At 48.5% G+C, this 27,086-nt stretch overlaps 1 protein-coding gene across 2 annotated transcripts; it reads left to right on the forward strand.

Annotated features, from left to right (window-relative positions):
* Positions 1-327: 327 nt before the first annotated feature.
* Positions 328-23,594, forward strand: LOC129381543 (uncharacterized). Of its 2 annotated transcripts, none has more exons than XM_055064497.2 (4): positions 328-665; positions 16,020-16,160; positions 18,179-18,331; positions 22,728-23,594. In XM_055064497.2, exons 1-4 carry the CDS (start codon positions 550-552, stop codon positions 23,125-23,127), a joined length of 810 nt encoding a protein of 269 aa, XP_054920472.2. In that variant the 5' UTR covers positions 328-549; the 3' UTR covers positions 23,128-23,594. The 2 variants fall into 2 exon arrangements, with proteins under 2 accessions (XP_054920472.2, XP_054920471.2); XM_055064496.2 differs by having other exon boundaries at positions 329-665; positions 18,176-18,331.
* The last annotated feature ends 3,492 nt before the right edge of the window (positions 23,595-27,086 follow it).

Here is a 27,086-nt window from a genome sequence, read left to right on the forward strand (position 1 = left end):
TGGCTGCGGAGCACCCCGGCGGCCCCCGCAATCCCCGCGCTCTACGCAAGGGGGACGCCGACTGTATACTCCCCTTCATCAGTATTCCAACAAGCATTTAACCACAGGTGCACTCAGCCACCTACAGGTATGCTTCGGTGTAAAATCGATGCTCTATACTTAGGGCAATACCAACATTCGGTAACGCATAATCATCCGTGTGCGTTCTTTATATCAGCAACTGGGAAACGCGTTATCGCACGATGTATATGCTCGAGAATCTACGTGCTAATATCGTCGACTGATAGCAGATGTGACGCGGTACACGTGAACATCCAGCCCATTGGGCACCGCTTGGCCTCGCAGTTCGGATACTGCGCTTGGCCACTGCAGGCAAGTCTGGAAATATCTTTGCGGCGGCCGCTCGCATTCTGTCAGCGTCGAAAGTAACTCGCAGCTAGCTTTGTAGTTTCCCGCGCTTCTAGACAGGAAAGAGCGTCTCCCGGTGAAGTTTCTCGTGAAATATTGGTCCCAAAGATAGGCTGTGCTGTTTCTTAGAAGCATCCGCGAATGGCCGAGGAGAACACAACCGGCTTCGGCTCTTCGGCGCCCGAAACCACCGGAACCGAGAATACAAGCGTTGCTAGTGCTGACGTGCTTCCAGTCATCGCCGAAGAAACTGTAAGGTGAGCATGCTTCCGCTTTATAATGACGCTGAATCAAATATGAGTTTCGTAGAAAGGCGTATGCTTACTTTCTTTGACGTTTATCACTTTACAGGAATAGGGTGCCTATTCCCGGTCTTTTTCCACTTGCATTTGTCACATGTGTAGACCACTGAGACTTTCCAAATTCTTGCCGAACATTTTTTTTTCTTTTGAAGACTGCCTCCAGCTTTTCTTGATTTTACTGTTACAACAATTATAACCAGTAGGCTTGACCCATTCCTCCAGAGCTAAGCTTACTTATTTAGACAGAAGGAGGCTGTCGCAGAAAGCAGCACCATGCTTCGAAGAAAAAAAAAACACTTCATTGCGGGGCGCACGACGTCTCTTTCGGCTCTGACAGGGAAATAACTGCACAGCCATCACCACTCTCAAAGTTCACGTGGACCGTGAAACCCTGCAGAAACTGGCAATCCTCAAACTCGGTCAGTAGCACCGCGTTGAGAGCATTCGGCTCCCGATTGCACGATGTCACGGGGACGTGAGTCGCCATCATAGTGACGGTGACAATTCAAGTTTTGTCGTGAGCGGGAAAACTTATATTCGTCTGCCCTTCCGCGAAGTTTGGCGACGTTGCTACGCGCCGCCTAAATATTTCGCTCTTTTATCAGTTCTATGTGATTTAGAGAAAGCCATTGAATCACAAACGTTTTGTGAGTAAAGTGCCAGCCCAGAGCACAGACCAGTAAAAGACACGATGACGTATTCGTTCTTTTTTCTGTATCTACACACACATACACACACACGCACGCGCGCGCGCGCGCGCGCGCGCGACACACGCACACACGAAACCTACCCGCATACGAGTGGGCTCATAAGAACGCCTCACTTAAAACCCTCGCCGACCTGTTCACGCCGACGTCGCCCAGCGGACCTGGAATGTCGTCGAGTCGTACATAAATTTCACATACAACGTGGCAGTACCGGAAACAACGCAGGTGATGCCGTTCGAGCTCGTTTCCTGAAGGAATCCGGCCGCGACAGTTTGCGCCTTGCCACCCCACGCCAGCGAGGAAGACGATTTCGACAACGTCGCCTTCCCCCAGTGAGACTAAGAAAGGCCTGATCCGCCTGCGCACCAAGAACCACGACAGAACTGACAGCCGACACTGCAGTCTACGGAGACGCAACGAGGAATTAAACTGACGAAGAACGGCAGAACAGCGCCGTGTGTGTCCCATCCTCTATTCTGTTGTCCGGTGTACGTCTATGCGCCGTTTTTTTTTAAATTGAAGAATAAAAGCCCCGCGACTGTGTTTCGGTTTGGACTCACACGCGCCGACAGGGACCCAATGGAAAAAGTTACGCGACGCTTTTTTTTTTCGGGACACACAAGATAACCCGACTTCTCGGTGCACTAAACTACGAGGTCGCGCCCGAGAATGTCGTGCATTGGCCGCGAACGTATGCATGTCTCGAGGTTGTCCTCGTAGTACGCCCGAAGCAATTTACGTGCGCTAACGATTTGTTAAGCGTTTAATTATTCCTTGCTTCGATAGTGTACTTGTCTACGTGTACTTTTTTGTTCTGTTCGAAACATCAGGAGGATACATTTTGAGAGGGGTCTTTGACACCCGTTCTTAATTTTCTTTTTTTTTGCGGTGACCGTTATTCGTCGGTTGCAAACTGTTACAGCCTAATCGCTCTGCGTAGGACGCGCACTCGTGTATTGGAAATTTCTCTACTGTTGTCGCCAATTCCATATCGAGGGGACGTTTCCTAATCAGATAATGTGCGCGGTGCGAATAGTGGTGTACAGGGTCTCTCACTCTTAGGTGGAACACACATGCGTGCGCAAAGCCTCGCCTGATACTGGCACCGTAGCTTTGCTTGCAGCGCAGTACAGGAGCGCCCGTCTTTGGCGTAAACCTTCGCGAAGCTTGGAGTGTTTTATGCCACACAGCAGATCTAACTGCTTGAAGTGGCGAACAAATTGTCCGAGAATACCAGTTCTTTCGTAGAGGTGTGCTATTTCACACCACGCCATGTGCACGACGGCTGTCTCTGCGTTCCACTAGTCTCAATTGACCTAATGAACTCGGCACTGCTCAGTATGACTTTCTCAGTCCAATCTACTCAGTTCAATCAGTAGCGCTACGCGCCGAATGAAAAAAAAAAGGAAGGAAAAAGCAATTCAGTCGACAAAGATTTCTGTTAACGACTACTTGTGCTTTCACGTTCGGTCATTTTGCCGCTGAGCACAACTCAGCCATCCGTTGATTAGGACGGGCTAGCTGCTTTCGTATAGAAGCCGAGAAACGCGTTTTTACAGTTCGTGATTTTACAATACATATATTGGCTGAGTAGGGAAAGTATACTGAGCCAAGGAAGACAGCGGGAGAGACCGAACACGCAAGGAAAAGCACGGACGAAACCATCGTACGAGACTCATGCTCTAAGTATGCGCCTCAGCTCCTCGGACTTTCAACGTGTTAAGGGCAATCTCGAAAAATGGCCGAAGTCCCTCCTGAACGCACAACGCGTAAGAAAGCAGGTACTCTGCGAGCATTTATTTACGCTTTTGAGCGGTCTGTTTTGCGACGGGCGATAACACCCAGCTTTTACGTACGGTGATATGACAGGCTTTCATTCGGGCACGCTGCATCGTGATGCAAGCAAATCTACGGCGCCAGCATGCGGCGAGGTTTCGCGCGCGCTGGCACAGTAGCAGACGACGGACCTTTGGCTCTCTCTGCGCATGCGCAAGGAGTTCATCTAGCGGCTGCACGCTCGCGTGTTTCCCCCAAGGGTGGGCGACCGTGTACATTCTGGAACGGACGCGAGCAGCAACGATTACGCCAGAATTTACGACCAGTGATGTAGAACCAGCCTAAAGCGGTTTCAGCAAGTGTGCTGGCCGCTATCGTTGTGCTTGAGCATTACTTGCTTTTCTAGACACAAGCTCGAGCAAGAAAAAAAGTTGTCTCAGTTGTGTCACTGTCTGGTTTTTCACCGTCCCCACAACGTGACAACAGTAGTAATGTGGGAAGGGTATTAAGCCCTGATTGAAGGTACACATTGCGTGACTTCTTGGGAACCGCGCATGGAAGCAAATTAGACATGACAAACGAGAACCCAGCTACTGTGCGCAGCAAATAAGCAACCTGCACCGAAACTATACCATGACCATCGCTTGGAAAACCGCTTTCAGGAACACGCTTGGACAGTTCAACTGCAGACAAGTACCCTTGCCGTCTTTGACTATTCTGTTTTTGAATACTGGCCGCAGCCAGCTGCAGACCTTTTGCGGTCGTTATGTTCCGTACGTGGTGTGTTCGCATTTTAGGCTGCGCTATTGCGGCTTCTCACTCGACTGCGCCATGAGTGACATATACATGCCACCGCTCAGCCGAGTTGCTGTACCTCGTTAGGCGCATCTGTACAAAGACCGGTGGTGTTAGAACTGAGATAGCCTGATTACTTGTCCGTAGTATATTGAAGCGAACACTTGTTAATCAAGACGAATTTCGATATGTCTGTGGAGAACTGGGACCGTTTAGAGGAGGCTAAGAGAAATGCAACGCGAACCATCAGCTGTATTCCATGCGTCATACTTACCTCCATTCTTCAAGGGGAAGCAGGCCACAACACGTTAGATTAGATGAATTACTCATCCGCCGTACTCGTCCCGCCTTCTCGAGCTTTCAGCTTGTCCAGCAGTTCAAGCCTTAAACTTTACAGGGGACAACACGCGCCAGTCCTGCATCGCAGGGCCACATCAATCTCCCATCATGGTCGTGTAAGCAAAGAACAAATTTCGTGCCTATTGGTCGCATCCGTAGCTCGAACCAGCGACCGATTCCACACTAGCTATCTGCAAGTGAAGACGTCGTTCTCCTGACTTTTGCCAATTTCACCGACCGCGTAGTTGCTACTGACCTAAAATGACCTGCCTTAATCCTGTCTCAGACATGTCCCTATTACGTTACACTTGCGCCGCCTTCAATATTCGCCGAGCTGCAGGCTATGTTTGTTCCATTGACCACGTTGCGATCAAAACTACCACAGAATAGATCACAACTATTTACACACACAGTCCCGGCCCAATCGGCGAAAGATCTTCGCAGGGATCGCTTTTCGCCAAAAAACGATCACCTGAAGTCTCGACGTTCTCGGTGCGAATTGTTTCGATACCCCGTTCATATTCACCAGGACACCTCAAGGCACACGCAGCCAGTAACCCAATTTCGAGTGGCTGCCGCTGTTCCCACAAAACCACTCGCTCACATGGCTACCAAGAAAAGATATTTCGATCCTCCACACGAGTATTATACCTCCCTTTATTAAATTCCCTCCACCCTGCGGGTTTCCGCGGAACTATTCCGTCAAACTCCGTGTTGATCAGACCTGCCGCTCGGTCTCTCCCGCTGCGAGGAGGTAGCGTTGAGAATGGTACATGTTGGGGCTGTGCTGACGCCAGCTGCAACCTGTCTATGGGCCTATCTACGGCGCGACGAAAAAAAAAATGGCAATCTGTTTCCACAGTCTCCGGTTGCAGTTAGCCCCCTTCGCGTACGCGTGTTATTAAATTCACTCACCTGACGAATTGTCTCTGGTCCGCCAATTTGGGTCAAGGTACACGCGGCGCACAATACGGGATGCTGTCGACTAGTTCACGCCAACCACATCCCCTGACGTCACTGGAAAACTTCCTGTTGCGAAAGAAACTGCACCGCAACGACCGCTTGCAGGAACACAGACGCTGCCACACTGCGTCGCCTACGTGGCTGAAGGAACTGTTGCAGAAAGTCGCCGACGAAAGCGATGCGATTACAATCGAAGCAAGAGCATCTTAAGGGCCGTTTATAGTCCGACGTAACGCCCGCCCGCGCGCGCGCACGCTACGTCACGTCGGCGAAAACTCCCGACGCGCCCCGACGGGCCCGGCCAGCCCGGCGCCGATATGGCTCCTGAGCCATTCGCACGTCGAAGTCGGCGGAACCCTCGCACCACAATGCATTGCGCGCGAAGAAAAAGGTGCCAACACAACTCCGCAGACGGCTTTTGCGGACGGCGCGCGACTTTGCGAACGTTCTGCGCATGCCCCGAAGATATAAGCCGACGGCGCGCGCGTTGAAGATGAGATGGTATCTCGGCTGGCGCAGCGCAACCGACGTAGCGTGACTGACCGCGAACGACTCTCGCCCGCGCGCCGATAACGTCGGACTATAAACGTACCTTTAAGAAGCTGCTCATCGCCGAACACGTCTAGCGGGTTCGCACGGTCTCCAGACGAATGCGCGGCGCTCGAGAAGAAACGGCAGCCATATGTCTGACAGATTTCCAGCCAACGCGCTCGCATCGGGGCAGGAAGACAAGAATTCCCTGATCATGGTCACGTTTTTTCCCCCTTGCATGCCAGAGAGTGAGCCGCCAGCGGGTGTGTCGCGTCCTGCGCCCGGCGGGCGCTCGCCTCGGGAGCTGTTTGACACAGCGCGGCGTCAACCAATGCGTCTAAAGTACCTTGTTGTACAGGTATAAATTGATCACGAACTAAAATTCTTTGTGCAAACCGCCCGTAGTCTGTTTTGGGACATCACGAAAGGCAGTAGCTGTATATATTTCTTGACTGTCGATCAAGGGTCCGAGTTCTCTCGTCGGAAATATTACCTAGTGTGCTTTGTAAGAAACGATCATACCAGGCGTTGCTGACTTTTAACAAAGTGCATAAACACTCAACTCACAATTTTTCTGAGGGATGGGGCATTCACAGTGATGAGGAGCTTTGGCGTTCTGCTTGGACTCTTCGGACGGTGTTCAAGGTACCCGCGGGTGGGACATCTTGGCGCGAAGTAGCCCGCAAGGCAACTCTTGCCGGGTAGAAGGAACAGAGCAATAGACTTGATGATCAGCGATTTGCAGAAGCGAACGTCTTGAGAGCCTGGCCTCACAGATCATCAGGTAACAAAGCCAGTCGAGCTCTTCTGGAGTGCCTGAAGGCGGCAGACTTCAGGGATGGAGGTTAGATACGATGCACATGACATTGCACATGTGAAAGTGTGGTCGAGAATCGTGACGAAGATAGGTCCTCCTATCCAAACGTTGGCGAACCTTTCTGAGGCACCTCATCCCTCTTTATAACCTTTATACTACAGTGTGCTACTCCATCTGTGAGCCCCATTCTTGATTAAGGAATAAAGACGCGGTATGTTGTAGTACCAGATTGCGCGACGCGGAAGTTCTACCGAGATTGTAAAATACGTGCTCATGGAAGTCCCACTAATGACTTACTAGCTCTAGGCCTGTGATGCTGTGAATGAAGCCACTTTTCAAAGCTGAATGGGCTCGGTGACCATTCCGCGGCGTTCATTGAGAAACGTAGCGCCTTCTCTGTCTGCTCGTAGCTCTGTGCTCATCTCGGTATACAGGGGAGGAAGAGCTTGCAGTCCAGCCTCGCCTAAAACTGCGAGGAGGTATCGAATTGATCAGCAGGCGTTTGGTGTGTTGCGACACCACGTACCCGAGCAACCGTTGGATGGACCCTCCCGCATTTAACCATGCGTGGCTTAGTCGTTTCCGGGGAAAAGGGGATCCTGGGGGTTGAGCAGATTCTGAGTGTCAGGAACTTTAAGGCCCTTTCGGTGGAGGCAACACACGCCTTTGGCCTCGGCTTCACGTAGACGGCACCCCCGGACTGACCCACCCGGGGGAAATCGTTAGTTGTCTTTCCCTGTCTCTCTCTCTCTCTTCATCCAGCCGTCATCTTTCTCTCACTTTCCATCTTTCCTGTTTTCTTCTGGCTTCCCTTTACTTTTAAGTTTTCCAGGCAGCTTGGGTTAACCTTGTATGAATAGCCAACTTAGGTTATTTCATACTCCGTCATAGTGGTAACGCACAGCTGGCGTTTGCAGGACCTGTTTTTACAGTCCCTGTAGCGTCCCCTTGTAGGGCTCCACGGTGAGTGGCTGGCGTTACTGCAGAAAATTACATTCCTCTAGGGCAAGCTCCTTCCCTCCCCTCCCGGATCGCCCGCAGAAAAGAGGGCGCACCAAACGATGTATTCCAGTCTTTCTGCCGCCAAGTCCACAACTTCCCACGTTTCCATGTAATTCGCTCAGAAAAACCCGACAAATCAGTGTGCACCATTTCACCGTTCCTTGTATCAGTCTTTGACTGACATTTTTAGTCCCGGCTATAAGGCGGCGAGGATGGCAAGCGGTGATCTCCTCCTGGAGCTCCTCGATACGAAGCAATACGCGAAACTGCCGAAACTAGTGTCATTTAGGGAGACCCAACTAACAGTAACCCCGCACCGTACTATGAACACCCTCTGCGGCGTTTTGTAGGACGATGACTTTCTGGAGCTCACTGAGGCTGAACTCTTGGAGGGCTTCAGTGAAGGAAATGTCATTAACGTTAAACGAATTAACATCAGGCGGGAAGGCAAAGCGATCCAGGCCAAGCCCCTTATAGTCACCTTCGGCTCAAGTGGCCGTCCCGACTCCATCGAGGCCGGGTACATCAAGCTTCGTGTTCGGCCACATGTGCCGAACCCCCTCCGATGTTTCAAAAGCCAGCGTTTCGATCACAGTTCGCAGAGCTGCCGAGGCCGCCAAACTTGTGCGAAATGCCGTGCCCATGAACGCACCTCCGAATCTTGCGAGAACACTCTCCACTGTGTAAACTGTGACCGTGAGCATGCCGCGTACTCACGGTCGTGCCCATCCGGGAAAAAAGAAAAGGAAATTGTTAAAATTAAAGTAAAAGAAAGCATAAGTTTCAAGGAGGCATCCAGGCGGGTTTCATACATGCCCAAGGCCACCTTTGCCGATGTGACGCGTCAGGGGGCAGCGACACAACGGCTTCCGGCGGCTGCCCGGCCCACAAGCAGTGAGTCGGCAGTTACGCGATCTGCCCCAGTGGCGGTTGCAGCTAGAGATGCTCCTCCCCCCCCGGCAGAAGGGGCCATCCACCTCCGGGCAGGTGGCCTCTAAGGTCTCGTCTAACGTGCCGAGTCCTTCACGTCAAACAAAGCACTCGGAAGAGCGCGTGTCCAGAGCCTCACATGAGACGATGGACACAACGTCCAGCCAGACGGCGCGGCGCCATCAGCGCCTAAGGAGCGGCGAGCCACTCTCGACCGCTCCAAAAAAGAAAATTCGCGTCACGGCGCCTCCAAAGGGCCCGTGAGCTAATCCCCGACTCTTAGACACACAGCCCACCTCACATTCTTTTTATAATGAAAGACAAATACTGCAATAGAATGTACGAGCACTTCTACATAATCTCGACAACATTAAAGAACTCCTGCATGTATATAGTCCAAAGGGGCTGTAGGTTCAAGAATCACACCTCAAACATAGGCAAATTAATTTTCTCCGACTGTACGCTATTTCTTGTAAAGACTGTCAAGGGAGGCCAACTCCCGGTGAGCAGCCAACATAAATTCCTGGGAATCACTTCAGACTCAAAGCTCACGTTTATTCCGCATATTGAAAATATGAGAATAAAATGTCTGAAAACAATTAACCTTCTCAAGCTTCTGTTACACGCTACATGGGGTAGTGATCGAAAGTGCCTTCTGAACTTACATAAGTCTTTTCCCCTCCCGCCTGGATTACGGAGCAATAATTTATAATCTTGCAACACCAAGTGCATTAAAATCGTAGACCCCGTCCACCATCTGGGTATCCGTCTCGCGACCGGTTCTTTCAGGACAAGTCAAATCCAGAGCCTCTACGTAGAGTTAAGTCAGTGGTGACTTCTTCTGCAGCGGTCACATAGCAGTTTTACATATTTTCTGAGAGTACAAGCGAACAGTCAACATCCTTGTCATTCAACCATAAAAGATATTGCCGCTGCTATGCTCTTCTATAACCGACCTGCAGTGAGGAATCTGTTTGCTTTACGTTTGAGGAACCTCATTGAGGAAATGGGTGTTCCACTTCTTGAACATTGTCCTAAAACTCAAGCGAAGCTGTTACCGCCATGACAGTGGCAGCTCATAGACTGTGATATGTCGTTTGTAGATGTCACTAAACATGCACCACAGGCACATATTAAAATGCATTTTTTAGAACTCCCTTATAAGTACTCTTGCACTGAGTTTTACACGGACGCTTCCAAGTCAGATGCAGGGGTGTCTTACGAAGCCATCGGCTCATCTTTTTGAGAATCCGGCGCATTGCACCCGCAAACTAGTATATTTACGCCAGAAGCCCATGCATTATTGTCGACAGTGAAGCGTATAATAAAATCAAAACTTCGAAAACCAGTCATATTTACAGACTCTCTAAGAGTCATAAAAGCGCCGAGGTCACTCAGTAAACACAAAAACCCTGTTCTTATTGAGCTCTACTCCGTTCTGTGTAGAGCATACTTATCTAAGCAACATATCATTATATGCTGGGTACCTGGCCATAGAGGCATTGAGGGAAATGTTCTAGCAGACCAAATGGCCAGATCAATTACATCGCAAACTACTCTTACCGCTGCGCTCCCTGCTACTGATCGAAAGCCTCCCTTACGAAGGAAACTGCGGAACCACTGGCAAAGCTTGTGCGACGCGGAAACAAGTAAGCTGCACGTGATAAAGCCACAGTTAGGTTTCTGGCCCTCCGTAACAAAATCACGGCGAACAGATGTGCTATTCTATCGACTCAGAACAGAACACACATTTGGGACTCATAATTTTCTACTTTCTGGAAATGAACCTCCAACCTGTGGTTGATGTGGTGAGAGGCTGACCGGCCTCCACGTGGTCCTGGAGCGTCGGGAATCCGAAGCTGAGAGAAACATTTTCCTCTTGCATACCGTTGTTACATCCCTCTTCACCCGGCCATATTTCTTGGTAAGGAACCGCTTCTTAACACCAAGGCAGCTTTCGGTTTCTTAAATGATCTTATCCCTACATGCTATAAGTCCATTAAATTCGTAGAGCATCCTCGTTCTACAGGATTCCACTGCGATAATTGTTTTGCATAGCACATGCCTCCAGGCCCTTGTGTTTCAAGGGCGCAAGGAGGCAGTAATGCTCTAGCTAATCTTAGAATCTGATGTATCTTATAAATCGTATCACTATTTTGAAAATGCGCCTTTTGAAAAGGAAACTCGTACAGGTTCCTCGAAAGAAAAGCCTCAGAGTTGAAGAAAAATTCGTCCTGGTCCGGCTTTTGGTTTCCTTTGTAGCAATTGCTACGAACGGGTGGATGTCTGATTTTTCCCTTTATTAATTACTTCTCTCCACCTTGCGGGATTCCCCAGAACTACTACGTCACTCACTTGCGTTTGCTTCGTGTTGTCGACAAATTCGACTTCGCCCTGCGATCTGCGAGCCGCCTGGTTAGCTCAGATGGTAGAGCAGCTGTCCCGGAAAGGCGGTGGTTCCGGGTTCGAGTCCCGGACCAGAACAAATTTTTCTTCAACTCTGAGGCTTTTGTTTCGAGGAACTTGTATGGGTTTCCTTTGTAGCAATTGCTACAAACGGGTGGATGTCTAATTTTCCCTTTAATAATTGGCTACATAGTCAGTAGGGCACATCCACTACGATCTAATCCTGAGGAAGACACTTTCTTCTAGGTAGCGCCGTCAAGCTTGCGGTCAAAACTCACTGTAGCTCTGTTTACTTTTTCAAGAAAATTATTGTCAATCGATGAAGCACAAACGTAACTTACGCTTCAAACGTAATTAGAGCTTTTTGTTAATGGGGAGTATATACATTTTCATTTCTCCTACATGTTGCATTCGCCTATGGGAGAATTCAGCTCAATAAAGCCATGGTGTCTGCCATAGGTGATTTCAATGGCACATACGTATGGCACATAGGCACAATGGCACATAGGCACAATGGCACATAGGCACAATGGCACAATGGCACATAGGCACAATGGCACAATGGCACATAGGCACAATGGCATATAGGGGTATGTGCTCAATGGCGCATAGCCCTGTGGGCTCGGGAATATGTAACGCGCCCTTGCAATCTACCCTTATAACACGTGGGACACAAAGAGCTCTCAGGTACAAGAGAACAAACAAGAGTAAGATGCGTTTCAAAAAAAGAATGTTTTGTACAGCTTTTTCAAAACGGATTGTTCAAAAATTCGTGGGGGCCAGCTCACAAACGCGCTAGTGCCACTGCTCGCGCATTCGTCGTCGTGTTCTTCCGCAGCTGGCTCCGTTTCCGCTCATTATTACATCGTAGAAATTCGCTTCTATTCTGTCGTCGTAATGGGGAGGGCGCTTTTACGGGGGTACGAGCCATTGACTGTCTTACGTGACGGACACAATAACACATGTGATACGCGAAGTTTTGTGCGTACTTATATGGCCACGATGACCACAGATTAGGGCAAAAATTATGTTCGTACCATTGTTCAAAATTTTGGGTCACCTCTGTGTCGTGCGCTAAACAGCTCAGATAGGAACGGCTCAATTTTGTTAGGAATTAGACAAGACCATTTTTTTAAATATTTAAAGATGCAGGACCTCCATTGTACGAAAATGAATAGAAGGGAAGATCTTATCAGTACCTCGTTAAAGGTCGAATAGTACACCACTCTTGTGCTCTAGACGCTTTGCTTCAAAATGCATTTTTCCTCAGCCATATATGTACAAGCGTGCGCCCATATCTCAAGCACACATGTCTCCTACTGTGGTGGCGTAGTGGCTTTGGCGTTGCGCTGCCAAGCCAGAGGATGGGGGATCAAATACCGGCCATGACGGCCGCATTTTGATGGCGACGTAATGCAAAAAAAAAAATCCAGTTCTACGCAGTGCAAGTACTTTGAACTCATGTTTAGCACGACTTTCATGAAATTCTTTGTCATCGTTTCCTTAGGTTCTAGCTCCGGTTCCGGATTGCGCACACTCTTCAGTTGCGTGAGGTTGTGATTAAGCAACATGCTATCACACACATTGCACATGTGGCCGCCCTCACGGTCGAAAAATTCTCTCTTGAACAGTCCATCGGCACCCTCCGTGGGAGGGATCTCTCTACGTCGACGTCTCTGCTCGGCCTCCTACTCTCGAAGTTGGAGGTTAGTTTGCGTCTGCTGGCGCTTGGATTGCGATGCCTTCTCTTGAAAGTGGGGGTTCGCTTGCCTCCACCCGCGCTTGCCTTGCACTTCCCGTTCATGATCCTCGGCGGTAGCGGCTCGCTTCGCTGGCACTTTGCTTTCGATTCTCGCTCTCGAAGCTCTAGATTTGTGCGACGTCGGCTCTGTCGCTCTAGTGTGAGCTCGACTGCCGCCCGCGCCAAGCGAAATCCATGGGGTGAAAGGGCGCGAGCCGGCGAAACACGTGCTCTTATGCCCCTCTCCTCCCCCCTCCCTTGGCGCGCCCTCTGATTGGTCCGCTCCCATCCCGGCGGGGTCCCGCTCCAATTCTCGTAGCGCCCTCTGGCGGTCAGGTCCGGGAACTGCCCCCGTGTGACACCGGACGCTGGGCTACGAAGGCTTGATTCAGAACAGCTCCGCTCTTAAAGCGCCCCTGCACTGGTTACACAGTCAAGAACTCCAGGTTGTCAAAATTAATCCGGAGTCCTCCACTACGGCGTGACTCGTTAACCTATCGTTGTTTCGGCATGTAAACACCTCAGAATTTTAATAAAGGGAGACGTGAGAAGACGGAAACAGGCGACATTTCTCGTGCACCTAATTTTCTTGCTCATGCAGAGCCAAGTTTCAGCTTGCTAGCAAAAACATGAGACAACCTCGTGCGGCATGATCTAGGAGAAAGATGTATCGTGCGTTGTAATCTGAGAAGCGATCATGCCGGCACCATCTCGACATGTTACTGTCAGTAGCAGCGTAACTGCTATAATTACACCGTATATTTAGTGTTTTAACAAATTAGCGAAACAAAAGGAGCGAATAACCTGTTTTCCGACCTCTGCCATTACCGATACATCTGTTTCTTAAAAATCGTATTGACTTTCAACGAGCTATACGATCAGAAATTTTCGCCAGACTTCCAGACAACACCGTATATACTTCCTTCGAGTTTGCTTCAGTGGCTACTTTTTTGCAGGGAGAGCGCAAGGCTGAGATATTACCGGAAAAGAAACGTTTTGTAGAGATGGTTTGTCGTATACTCGTATGTTTCGTAAGCCTTGCCTTCAGCGTCGTCGCTGGGTCGACCTCATGTTTTTTTTTTTTTTTTTTACCACGAAGCAAATTGGACCAATAATATGGACACTGCAGTGTATCGTGCCACGTAACTAATTTTCACCCGTAATGCCGCCATTTACGACGGTACAATTAGGTTACCTACTGTGCGACCAGCCCTCGCTTCTTGTGGGCACTGCCGAAGACGCCTTCCAGATACCACTGCGTTGCGCAAGCCCTGCTTAATCCAAACAAACTCGCTCTACATCAAAAAAAAAAAAAAGTGCCGTAAGGTGGTTTCGCCACAGCAAGGCTATATTTGCGGCAGTGCATCCTCTACAGGAGTATAATGCAAATTAATTTTCGACGTTATTTTCTCTAGTCTGGGCAGGCATAACGTAAAACTATTCCAATATGCTTTTATTCGAAATCCGCCATTAGCCCTCCCTGATTGGTCAAATTGGCTCGGGCTCTGCTCATATGGTCGTTGCTCCCGCCCCTATGGGCTGGATTTGAATCGTTCTGAAGTGACACGGAGGTCTAATGGCGGATTTGGAATGAAAACAAATTGGAATAATTTTAGGTTATACCGGCCTATTTGGTCCCATTCAGACTTACATTCTTATGCCGTTTGCGACTCGCTGCGATGATCTAGAAACATGAAAAGGGTGGGTTATTTTATATGAATGTCGTTTCAATATACCCTGATCCTAGATATGCCAAACCCGTCGGAAATCGGCTACGAAGACTGTGTCTTCCGAAGAAGACTTGCAGTTCTTTGGCAGTCGATGTAGCCCTTGCGTGGGCGGTCCCAAAAATAGCGCCTGTACATTGTCGTGTATTGCGTTGCGCTTTTCTGGGAGCGGCGTTCGATGGCAGTGTCTCTGTACTGGAAAAACGATAAGAAAATAATAAAAATATTAAAAACGAAAAGTACTCCGATGGTGTATCTTTTCTTTTTTTGTTGTTTATTGCTTTACTCAAAACTTCACACGTACGTCTTCCTTTCCCTGTTTCGTATATCTGTATTGAGCGGGATTACTTTCATTTCTCTGTTTAATGGTTTTAAGTTTCTCATATTGCATTCTTATAGTGAGCAATATGTGAAGAATACCAACAACGAATGCATCTTTTGTTCGCACTAGCTCTTTGAATGTACAGTCGCGCTCGTAAGTTTGGAGGCCGGGGGAGCGCTTGGCAATTGCCACGCGCGCGCCACCTGCGGACGTGATGCCTTCTGTCGAGAGAGTAGCAGTGCGCATGCGCGTTCCCCCTACTCGCTGTTTTGCTCGTTAGTTTGCTCCGTACCTACGTGCGTGCCGTCCATCAGAATTTTGCGGTTCTCTCCGCGCCACAGGCACGCGCCGTTTCTGAATTATGCAAGCGCCCGGTCGCATTGCTGGTGCTTCTTCCATGACAGTGCGGGCGATAAACACCACTCGCGCTTTCTGCGGAACATCGCGCACCTAACGCAAACCGCGGTCGGCCACACAGAGAAAGCGGTCGTTGTGTTATCACGCATGCAAACTTTTCATTTTGGACTTCGTGTCATGCTTAGAAGCACTGGAGCTTCGGAAGAGTAGCATTCAGCAGTGCTTTCTGATTATGGCAGCCTTCGGCTAGCGGCAGCGATTTTTGCATGCAGCGGGGCCGCTATGCAGAACGTGCGGCAGACAGCCGCATCGGAAACATGTATAGAAACGAAAGACACGTGTTTATGCCTAATAGTAACGTTAAAACTGTTACTGTTCGAAAGCCGCTAGCATTGGAGATGTGACCAGGTGTTTCTATAACTTTTAAACGTTGCCGTGCTCGGGCCTTGGCAATTGTTGTTGCTGTTGTTGCAAAAGTTTATTTGGCTCTCTGTGGATTCGTCGTCATCACTATACTGGTGGTGGCGATCGCAAACTTGCCTGAACGGCACGTGCATCGGCGGGATTCGATAGAATGAGCTGCCAGCGAGTAAAGAAAGACGCGCATGCGCGCTGCAAGACTCGCGACAACAAGCACCTCGCCGCGACACGGCGCCCACATCGCATTTGCCCCGTGCTCCCATGATCTCATAACTTACAAGCACGGCTGTACCTTATCTCTGTTCCCCGTAAGAGCCTCTCAACGTGGTTGTAATCAAGCTTGTATAGTGTGAATTTGGGATAATGAAAATGTAATAAGTATATCTTGATATCTTATACCAATAAATGAACGATCTTAAATGTGCGCCCTTCCTGGCGAATTTTCTTATTTATGCTCGTTATCTGTACTCTTGCAGGAACCCAGAAGGCACCTGGGAACTGCCGCCGGGGCAACATGGGAACCAGGCTGCTAACACAACCCTCGTATGCTTTCAGTGCCGCATTGCTTTCGATTGCGAGGAAGATTTTCACGATCACATGATCAACCACGTGACTGGGTAAAGTTTTGTTCTGCCACGTTACTCCTTGTTTATCGGGTATTGCTTACAAAGGGTTACGAGTTCAGGATGTGTTACGGCATACAGAGCGAACAGAAAGGAGAGAAGTCCTTTGGATCTGGTGTGGCGCTGTAAAATTTTCTAGGCACGCAAATCACAGCGTATTTTCCTTTGCGGTACAGGCATACTTACGGTGCTCGACAATAAACCTGGATCCAGCGTGAAGCCTTCTGAAGAAACTATACGCTTAGAAACTTGATTTCTTAGACCCCGAATTTGCACTTAGCTGCGCCAAAGGTGAGCCCTGCGTAAGCAGCTGCTTCCAGTACAGTTTGTAGGCGCGTGTCATGTTCCTGTTTTATTGCGCCCCAAAGAACGGCACGCCTTTAACATATACGCGTACACCAGGTCAACCATCGAGTATCTCGTTCAGCAATTTCTGGCTAGCGTCACTGGCCGACGCGATACCGAAGGCGAGCCTCAAGTAACAATGACGCCAGCATAGCGTTTCAAGCGTGCACACTATGGAACATTCCCGGATAAATATTTGGTAGAAGCCTGCATTGGCATCTGAAACGAGAAGGCGGCTCCAATGAATTCTTCCTGGCTATGCTCGCGTTGTGGAATGTGGTAACGCTCTCCTTTGTGAATTTTACTCCTCTCTCGCGGGTCTAAGCAAACCCAGCCTTTCTACAGCCTTTCGAACAGTGGCCCTTATAGCGATGAAACGTTTCTGCGAGTTTGTTGCGGGCACGACAAGTCTCGCCATACGCTGGGCAAAGTTGGGCCTCGTGAACTTCGCCGCACCGATTGCACCTGGCTTGCGGATGTGGTGGCTCCAGAATGGTCGAGGTCGCGGCACCCGCTACAGACGTTTGTCGTGGACTGGCCCACATTTAGTTCCGATGGGCTACCGTCTCCGATGCCTTGCGAAAATCGCTGCCCTTCCGGAGAGTCGCGTTCTTTTCTCGCAGCATTTTCTCTCGCAAATTTTGGAAAGTCTGTTCCAAATACAATCTGGTCGCGAACCACGTCGTCCATCCAAACTACAAAGTTGCAGTGTCTAGTCACTCTTAAAACCCCGCAATACAATTGCTCAAACGCTTCACCTTCGGCTTGCACTCGTGCGCGAAGAAAGTATATCTCGTGAACTTTACTTTCCTCTTCGACAAAGTACTCTTCAAATTTCGTAACATGATTGCAGTCTTCTATGCTTTCTCCTTCCGCGGAAGTAAAGTTGATGTATACCTTAATCACGTCTTCGCAGGTCACGCTGAGTGGGGCTGCTTTTGTAGATCCCGACCTTCGCTTTTCCGTACACTCCATCGCTTGCAGAAAGGTCGCACCTCTTACAGACTAGCTTCCACGTTTTCCATCCGTCTCCGCCCAAGCGTAGTGCTTCTATTAGCTTGGTGGCGTTCATGCTTTGTCGACTGCGCAAGGTGTCCTTTCCAATGATTTCCTGTGGAGCGGCGAAATACTTTCATAGGGTGCGGCGACTGCGTCCCACTTCGAATAGCATGTGTCGTCCGTGGTTGCGCTGAAAGATGTGAACGACTCGGCCGAGTGTCAGCAGAGGACAGAACTCAGTCCTTTACTAAACACACTATTTGTACTTGTGGCTAAAAGAGGAGATAGGTGATTATTGCCGGTTGCTGCTGCATACAGGAGCATTGCTAGCTAGAGCGCATTCTGCGCAGTTGAAGGCGATACAAGCATGATTGTTTTTACTTCTCTAATATGCCTTCAAGTCTCCCATATTGTATTCTTAAAGTAGGGTAGTATGTTAAAAAAAACAACAAATGATACCTCTCTAGTTCGCATTACATGTTCGAATGCACCTGAGCTCTACGCCCCAAAACTGCCTCTGGATATGGGTCTAATCAGTCTTCTATGGTGTGCATATTGTATAACTAATATGTAATAAATAAATCCCGAAGTCCTTGCCTTTACCTATAACAGAATGATTTACATGCCCAGCTAAACTTTATTTGTGCTTGGTATGTGAACTCTAGCAGGATCCCTGAAGGTGCCAGGGAGCAGCCGCTGGGCCAACAAGAGAACCAGGCTGCTGACACCAACCTCGTGTGCTTTAAGTGCGGGATTGCTTTCACTTTCTCGGAAGCCTTCCAAGATCACATGACCAACCACACAACCAACCACATGGTCGGGTAAAGTTCTTTCTGCCGTGTTTCTCGTAGTTAATGGGGTACTGTGCACAAAATGTTTACGACCTCAGGATGCATTACCGCATACGCAAACGAGAAAAGCCCTTTGTGTGTAGAGTGTTTAACTGTCAACTTCGTCGGAATGGAAACCACAATGGACAACAGCTGAAGAATGGCCATGGGCAAAAATGTTTAGCGTGGTTACCCCAAAAAATATTCTACGTGAGCTATACGATCGGTTACCTTGCTGAATACACGTGTTCTTCTCAATGCTCGAGCCATGGTTACGATGATATTCATAGCCTTTCCGACAAATATATTAGATAGCTTCCTCTTCGCCACGGTCCTCAATAGAGCATACACGGGCAGTCGTCTGCTACCGTATTGGCCCGTCTTGACGACAGGCCACTTGTGGAACAGGCAATCCTGGAACGCCGACCTTAAAGAGCAGTCACACCAAGTTGGTCAAGGCACTATCAAAGTGGTCGCGTTCGAGTGACCTATTATACCATTGGTATATGAGAGCGCGATAGACGCAATGCAAAGAAAGTAAAATTTCAGGGCCAGCGCTCATCCTGTGCTTTTCTTCTCCCTGTGCTTCATATGTACCACCCTCGTATGCCGCTAGGGCCATTCCAACTGGCCAAACTTTCGAGCTTGCCCAGGACATTTTACCGTGTATCACAGCTTACGTTAGCCAAGCTGTTCAACGAAAATAAAAAAAAATGTAAAAGCACGGTGCGACACAGAATTCCTAAACCCACTGGTGTTCTGTGCTAGAGTTCTGACAACCGAACACCATTGATCTGAAAGTTGCATCTCGCTATGTTCTTGCGATGTTTTTACATTCTTTTCTTCGTTAAACATCTTGGTTAAATTAGCTGAGAGACCCTATGGACCTAGATCTCGTAGTTGTCGACATCCTCTAACTTTATCGGGCATTTCGTTTATTTCTCTGCTCTTCCTTTTGTTTTCTTCTTTTCCCCTTTACCCTTGCCGCACCGCAGGCTAGCAAACCAGAACATCTTTCTGTTTACTTCACTGCCTTTTCCATTCCATTCTCTCTCTCTCTCTCTCTTGATGCTTTCCGGAGGAAGCCCATTCATTCGCAAAGATTCTCATGTATAGTAAGGACGAAGGATAATCATTTTAATGGGTTATCCTTTTAGCGTTTTTGGAAAAGCCGTGCCGATATGGGATAAAAAAGATCACTGATTATTAAAATACTCCCAATGCGGAATTCGCGCGCCGCTGTATACGTACTTTAATTTCGCGATATGGGCTGGCATGGACAATCCGTCTTCTGCGGTCCGCTGCCAACGGATAGAAGTGCGGCGCAACTATCTCGCTTATCTGGGGACCGCAAGAGGCAGTGCGTAGATGACGTGTGGGCACGATTCACAGCAACAGCCGCAGACAGACCTCATGCAGCGCTCATGCAGCGCTTTGTTTCCATGCACAAGGGGCGTGCTACTCTGGCGCCATCTTGTAGCCACTGTCACCTCAGAGCCTGTCTAGCACGCCACTACGCTTTTCTTCTCACGCTTTCGCCCATACCCTCCTGCTCCACTCCCCACCTCGTGGTTCCGCTGAACCATCCTCCTCCACGTTCCCTCTCGCGCTCTCTTAGCTCTGGCCACTTTTCATTCTGCCGCTACGCTCCGCGTGTGCTCGCATTTGTCGCTGTGCTTGTTCACTCGGTCACGTGGCAGGATGCCGACGGTCGCCGCAGGAACGTACGTCTAGTATCGCCGAGTAACTAGCCTTACTACTTTCATTAGGCATTAATCAGAGCGTGAAGTTTGTAGGACGCACGAAGATCCCTAAGACAAATGTCTTGCAAAGTTCACCAAACGTGCCATTTTAAGCCGAAGCAGCGAAAGCCTACAGACAAAGAGAGAGAAAGATTGGTCCAGCAAGGGCGTCTCCGTAAGCAGGCATTTAAACTTCATGCTGCGACTCCACGATCCCGGGCATAGTGGGATGGGATCGTCCCGCGTGTAGCCATGCGTGGCTCAGCCGTGTTCGAGGAAAAAAGGTATTCGAGGGGTTGAGCAGAGACGGGTGTTTGAACCTTTAAGTCCCCTCGGCGGATACAGCACACCCCTTCGGCGCCAGCTTCACGTCAAAGCCGACCCCAAGCGGACCCATCTGGGTGGAAATTGGTATTTGCCTTTTCCGGGACCCTTCTCTCTCCTATTTTCGTCTTCTCCACTCAGTTTCAATATTATGTCTTCTACTCGCTCTTTTATCGCTTCCGATCCCAGTTAGTTACCCCGCAAGGCGTCTTGAACACCATCCATAGCGTGCCGTGTACTCCGTACAGCCAACTACACAGCCACCTCGTCTTATGTATAAATATATGCAGAAAATCGCAACTAAAGAAGTAAGTACGTTTTGGGAAATGAGCGGGCGCACTTCAAACACGCGGCGCACATTACCCCTAACGGATGCCCCATTTGCTTCAAATATGGCGTTGCTGGCACCCTTTCGTCTCTCAGCTGAGCGGAAAGGACTTTGAAAGCTGTCAAAGTAACGGCTTTTGAACAGGAAAAAAGAAAGGGACCGTTTTGAATTTCCCCATCAACAACCCCCAATAGACTAGAGGAATTTGACATCCCACAAGTAATGCCGGAAAAAGTAAAGAAAGCCTTGCGAGCTATTCAAAGGGGGAAGGCAGCTGGGGAGGATCAGGTAACACCAGATTTGTTGAAGGATGGCGGGCAGATTGCTCTAGAAAACCTTGCCACCCTGTATACGGAATGCCTCATGACCTTGAGCGTACTGAAATCTTCGAAGAACGCTAACATAATCCTAATACATAAGAAAGGGGACGCCAATGACTTGATAGACCGATCAATGACTTGATCGGTCTATCAATGACTTGATAGACCGATCAGCTTACTGTCCGTTGCCTACAAAGTATTTACTAAGGTAATCGCAAATAGCATCAGGAACACCTTAGACTTCTGTCAGACAAAACACCAGGCAGGATTTCTGAAAGGCTACTCAACAATAGACTATATTCACACTATCGATCAGGTGATAGAGAAATGTGCGGAATATAACCAACCCTTATATACAGCTTTCATTGATTACGAGAAAGTGTTTCAGTCGAAACCTCAGCAGTCCTGAAGGCATTACGGAATCAGGGTGTAGACGAGCCGTATCTAAAAATACTGAAATATATCTATAGCGGCTCCACAGCCGCCGTAGTCCTCCATAAAGAAAGCAATGAAATTTCAATAAAGAAAGGCGTCAGACAGGGAGATACGATCTCTCCAATGCTATTCACAGCGTGTTTACAGGAGGTATTCAGAGACCGGGTTTGGGAAGAATTGGGGATAAGAGTTAACGAAAAATACCTTAGTAACTTGTGATTCGCTGATACTGCCTTGCTTCGTAACTCAGGCGACCAATTGCAAAGCCTGCTCACTGACCTGGCGAGGCATAGCACAAGGGTGGGTCTAAAAATTAATCTGCAGAAAACTAAAGTAATGTTTAACAGTCTCAGAAGAGAACAGCATTTTACAATAGGTAGCGAGGCACTGTAAGTGGTAAGGGAATACATCTACTTAGGGCCGATAGTGACCTCGAATCCGCATCAGAAGACTGAAAAAATTAGAAGAATAAGAATGGGCTGGGGTGCGTTTGGCAGGCATTCTCGGATCATGAACAGCAGGTTGCCATTATCCTTCAAGAGAAAAGTGTATAACAGTTGTTTCTTACCAGTACTCCCGTACGGGGCAGAAACCTGGAGGCTTACGAAAAGGGTTCTACTCAAATTGAGGACGACGCAACGAGCTATGGAAAGAAGAATGTTGGGTTAAGAGATAACAAAAGAGCACATTGGGTCAAGGAACAAACGCGAGTTAATGAAATGTTAGTTGAAATCAAGAAAAAGAAATGGGCATGGGCAGGACATGTAATGAGGAGGGAAAATAACTGATGGTGATTAAGGGTTACGGACTGAATTCTAATGGAAAGGAAGCGTAGCAGAGGGCGGCAGAAAGTTAGGTGGGCGGATGAGATTACGTACTTTACAGGGACAACATGGCCACAATTAGCACATGACCGGGGTAGTTGGAGAAGGATGGGAGAGGCATTTGCCCTGCAGTGGGCGTAACCAGGCTGATGATGATGTAGTACCAGACTCCACGACGTGGAAGGTCTCTGATATTGTAAAATACGTGCTGACGGAGGTCTCACTACTGACTTACTAGTGCTAGGTCTGTGATGCTGTGACCAAGGCCATTTTTTTAAAGCTGAATGTGCATGGAAGTATATATATTATTCGCCTAACAGCAAGGTGAAAGACGTCTTATTCGTTCCGTGTCATTTTATTCGAATGGATGTAACAAAAATAAGCCATAGGAAGCTAATATTTATCCGCTTACAGGATGCCAGCCGGTACACAGAAAGCCGAAGGGCAGCACGAGGGGGACTACGCCGGCAGCTCGTCAAACACATGTCGTGCGTGTGGGAAGGTTTTCACCAGGATGTCGAGCGTGCAGCCACACTTGCTCACGCACACGGGTGAGAGACCGCATCCGTGCCCGACTTGCCCCATGAAATTCAAGCAGAAGCATCACCTGGAGGATCATTTGCGAACGCATACGGGCGAGAAACCGTTCAAGTGTCATTTGTGTTCCAGTGTCTTCGCTCACAAGTCCACGCTGGACGCGCACGTGATGGCGCACACCGGCGAAAGGCCGTACGAGTGTCCTCTCTGCGCTCGCCGATTTAGTCGAAAATCTCACCTCACTCGGCATATGGGATCGCAGGGTTGCAAACAGTGACGTCATCGCTTTGGGTCGGCAAGGAATCGGGCTCGAAAACGCAACCTCTGTGAAACGAACGCTTCTGTGTACTGTTTACTGCGCTCGGATGTGCAGTGTGTGAAGCGCCGTTTTCAGTGTTGGTAGTGATCTCGAAGCACACGGTACGCAGCTTAGCCGATGTGTTCAGTGAGACATCGTGTGCGAGTACTGCGACCAGTTCGCTCATCAAGGAATCCTTCTGCCTTACATTCGCGGGAAGACACTGCAGAGAAGCCGCCGGCCTGCCCTATGTGGTAGCAGCTCTTTCTAATAATGTAGCGAAGATAAATACCTCTGACATGGGTAGACAGGCGTGAAAGTGTGGAAATACGAGCGCCCAATATTTCTTTATTTTTGGTATTCAAGTACGTATGCCTATTCACCTGAGACGCGAGACTGGATATCTGTACGATTTTTAATAAACACGTAAAGTGCGTTTCATGTCATGGAAATTCATTATTGATAGCGTTTTTATTCTCGTACGTGTCCTGTCTCGCTTAGGTTGACTAAAGGTGCAGGGCGTCTCCCTATGTGCAGCGATTGAGTTGCCTAATTTCACTAGCTCCGGTATATTCTGCTCGATTTAGTGTTGCGCCAGCAATGTTCTGGGACTTCGCACATAACACAAAACTGTTGTGTACTTTGGAATAGCATTTCTTGCTTTCGCCTCTCTTTTTTTTTCATTAGGGCACCACGACGTTTTCTGCACACCAGTTTTGTACATTATATAGGGTGCGTGATAGCGCGCAACAGAGTGGAGGGAGTAAACCCAAACTTCAGTGTGAACGACCGAGTGTGAAGGTAGGGAAGAATAACGGCAATATCAACCAGGTTGCTTTGAAAAAGGCATCAGAAGAAAATCCGACGGAATGAAGGAAAGAGAACGCTATAGACTTTTAATAAAAACTCTCGTGAAAAATAAACTTATGTATGTATTACATGTTCACATATGCACACGTGTGTCTCTTTGCGTTACTAACGTTGAACATATGGTGAGGCAGGATTAAAATATATTAATCGTATGTTGGTTCTACGAGGACTTTTGTAATCCTCTATGTTCCAGAATGTTTCTCTGTTGAACACTACACGGAGGAGGAGAAGGATGAAGAGTAGGAGGAAACAACTTTATTAAATATATTAGAAGGGGAAGGGGGATGCCAGGCCAGGGAGGGAGCTAGGTTGGGATGCGTGGAGTCGCTACCTTGGCCACCGATTCCGCCAGCCTGACTTCTTCGCATACTAGGCTCGATAACATCTTCGCCCACTGAGGTTTTTTTTAACACTACACGTCGACTCAATAAAGAGCATGACAGCTTCGCCCCTCGTGGGACGAGGTCACTGCGCTTTGTTGACACTCCATGACATTAATTGAAAAGCCTAGCGTCTTCTCTGTCTGCTCGTAGCTCTGGGCTCGTCTCGGTATAGAGGGGAGGACGAACTTGCAGTCACGGTATCGTTTAAAACTGCGAGGTAGTATCGAATTAAACGAAACTGAAGCTGCTCCTCAAACAACATTCGTCATCTACGCGGGTCTTGCATGCTCATCTTTAGCAATGGAACTTCTGATTCACACTCTATAATTCCATTAGATTCTCAGGTCTTATGTGCCAAAACAACAATCTCATTATGACGTGCGTCGCAGTGGAGGGTGGGGGGGGGGGGACACCAGATCAATTTTGACCACCTGGAGGGTTCTTTAACGTGCACCGAATGCACGGTATACGCTAGCGTTTTTTTTTTATTTAGTCCCCCGTCAGAAATGTAGTCGGGATTCGAACCGGTAACCTCGTACTTCGCAGCACACAGCGGCTAATCCACCGCGTCGGCTGCTTTCACATCACGAAAGGCGCGCCCACTTCCGTGTGACGTAGTACGCTTGACAAGAAATTAGCGACCGCTGTGCACGAACGGCTACTACTGCAGTCACTAAAATAATATAGGCAGGAGTTTATGAAGAACCTTTTGCGAGAAGGGCAGGGCAACGCGAGCATGCATTGGTGCATGTTAGGTGAAAACAAACTAGCTTGCTCGGTCACTTGGCGAGTTTGGGTGTGGTGACCTACGGTTCTCTAGCTAATGCGATGTACGCACTACGTGTTTTCTTTTTAAATGCAATTAGTTCATTTCGGCGCACGCGGCTAGATATATAATAATGGACTCATCACGTGGCTAGTTGAGGAATTTCTTCCCATTTGAATGCTATGGATTGGGTCCAACGAGCCGTGTGCACAGCGATTGCGTAATACCTGAGTTACGCAGCTTAAGAACGTTTTCCGTGCGCTGTGACACCGCTACATCCGCCCAGCAGTAAAAGGTAATTGCTGGCATGGCGAATTCATAATACTTCAAATGAATCGTAGATTGAAGGAAGGGTATACTTGACTAAAGTAATTAGGAAAAAAAATATCGTGAGCCGTTCCACTCTGGGAAGGTGGATGACCGGCGAAGCTGTGTAGCGCACAAAGGTTTCAAAGGGAATCTGTGGGGAAACCCACTTTTGTGTGGCCTGTGTTGTGTGTGACCGCTTGTGGTTTTCGAGTGACCTCGCAACCATTACTGCACGGCGGGATGTCGACCAACGCACGATCTCCTTGGCTACGGTGAAGCAGTGTGTTCCCTCGGAGTGCGGTGAGGTGCGTGTCTGGTCTACGTGCCGGGATTCGCTAGTGAGAGGTGCCGCGCCTCGTTTTGCAACAATGCACGCGCACGCACACCCCCCGGTGCCTCATCAGCTTCCGAGGCTCAGCATCGTGGAGGGGCTAGTCGCGCCTCGCTTTCGGGGGGGGGGGGGGGGGGGGAAGGCGAAGGCGGAGGGGTGCATACGGCGTTTGACGCGCGGCAATGGACAGCTGGTCATTAAGAGGCCCACATGCACAGCTTCGCTGGCCTTCCACCTTCACGGAGTGAAATGGCACTGATTTTTATTTTTTTGGTGGCCGTACAGTGTAATACCTGCGCTAGGTATTACAAGTTATCGAGAGTGGAGCGATGGATGTGCTGTTTAGTTGCTTGTGATTTCGGAGCACTCGGTAACGTACTCGACAAAACTGTTTTGTTGTCAATCTTGAAAAAAATGTACGGAATTTAGAGATCACATTACCACATTTCGCCGCCGCAGGTGTTGAGTGAAATTTGTTAATGACTGGATAGTTCTTGAACATATTTTTGCTTCTTCTATGCTTGAAGAGGGGGGGGGGGGGGGGGCAGTGCACTTAAGATGATGATGGTGATAAAAATGGTGCCTACCTATGGCAAGTATATACTAAGAATTTATCTGTTATGCTTCTAGAAGTGTTTTTTTAAGCTGCACCAAGGTTTTAAATATTGCCTGTGCCAGATAGCACAATTCTAACGTTTGACCTAAATTACTCTATGAGGCCGCAATGGCTCATGCGAGAAATAAAAATGTCTACTTGAGCAAGCTTAATACGCTAAATTAATTTCGAACGCATATTTCAATCTATAAATCATAGCTAGTGCGTTGGTATTCTCTGGACTGTGCCTATATCGAGATAATCTTCTATGTGGATACGCCTTCAGAACATACTAGCTAAGATTTCTAGATTGAAATATGTCAAAAATGTACCAACGCCTTAAAATGACTCGTTACAAATAATTTGCGTAATCAACCTAATTATTCAATTAAGAGCTTTTATTTCTCGTAAAAGTAGTGGCCGCCTCATCGAATAATTTAGATCAAGGGTTAGAATTGTACTATCTGCCACAGGCAATTTTTTTTAGATATTTGGTGTAGCTAAAAAAACTCTTTTGCCTCATCTCAACCGTGTTTATTACTGGTTCGTTCCGAATAATTCATTCGATAGACGGGCTTTTCACAGTCGAGGTTCATCATAGCAAAAACTAATGCAAGGGTACATGCTAAAGAAGGCAATGATAATATTAGGACAACACAAGTCAGTTTAGAGCAATTGCTTCCA

Source organism: Dermacentor andersoni, chromosome 11 (genome assembly GCF_023375885.2).
Source record: "Dermacentor andersoni chromosome 11, qqDerAnde1_hic_scaffold, whole genome shotgun sequence".
Taxonomy (NCBI): domain Eukaryota; kingdom Metazoa; phylum Arthropoda; class Arachnida; order Ixodida; family Ixodidae; genus Dermacentor; species Dermacentor andersoni.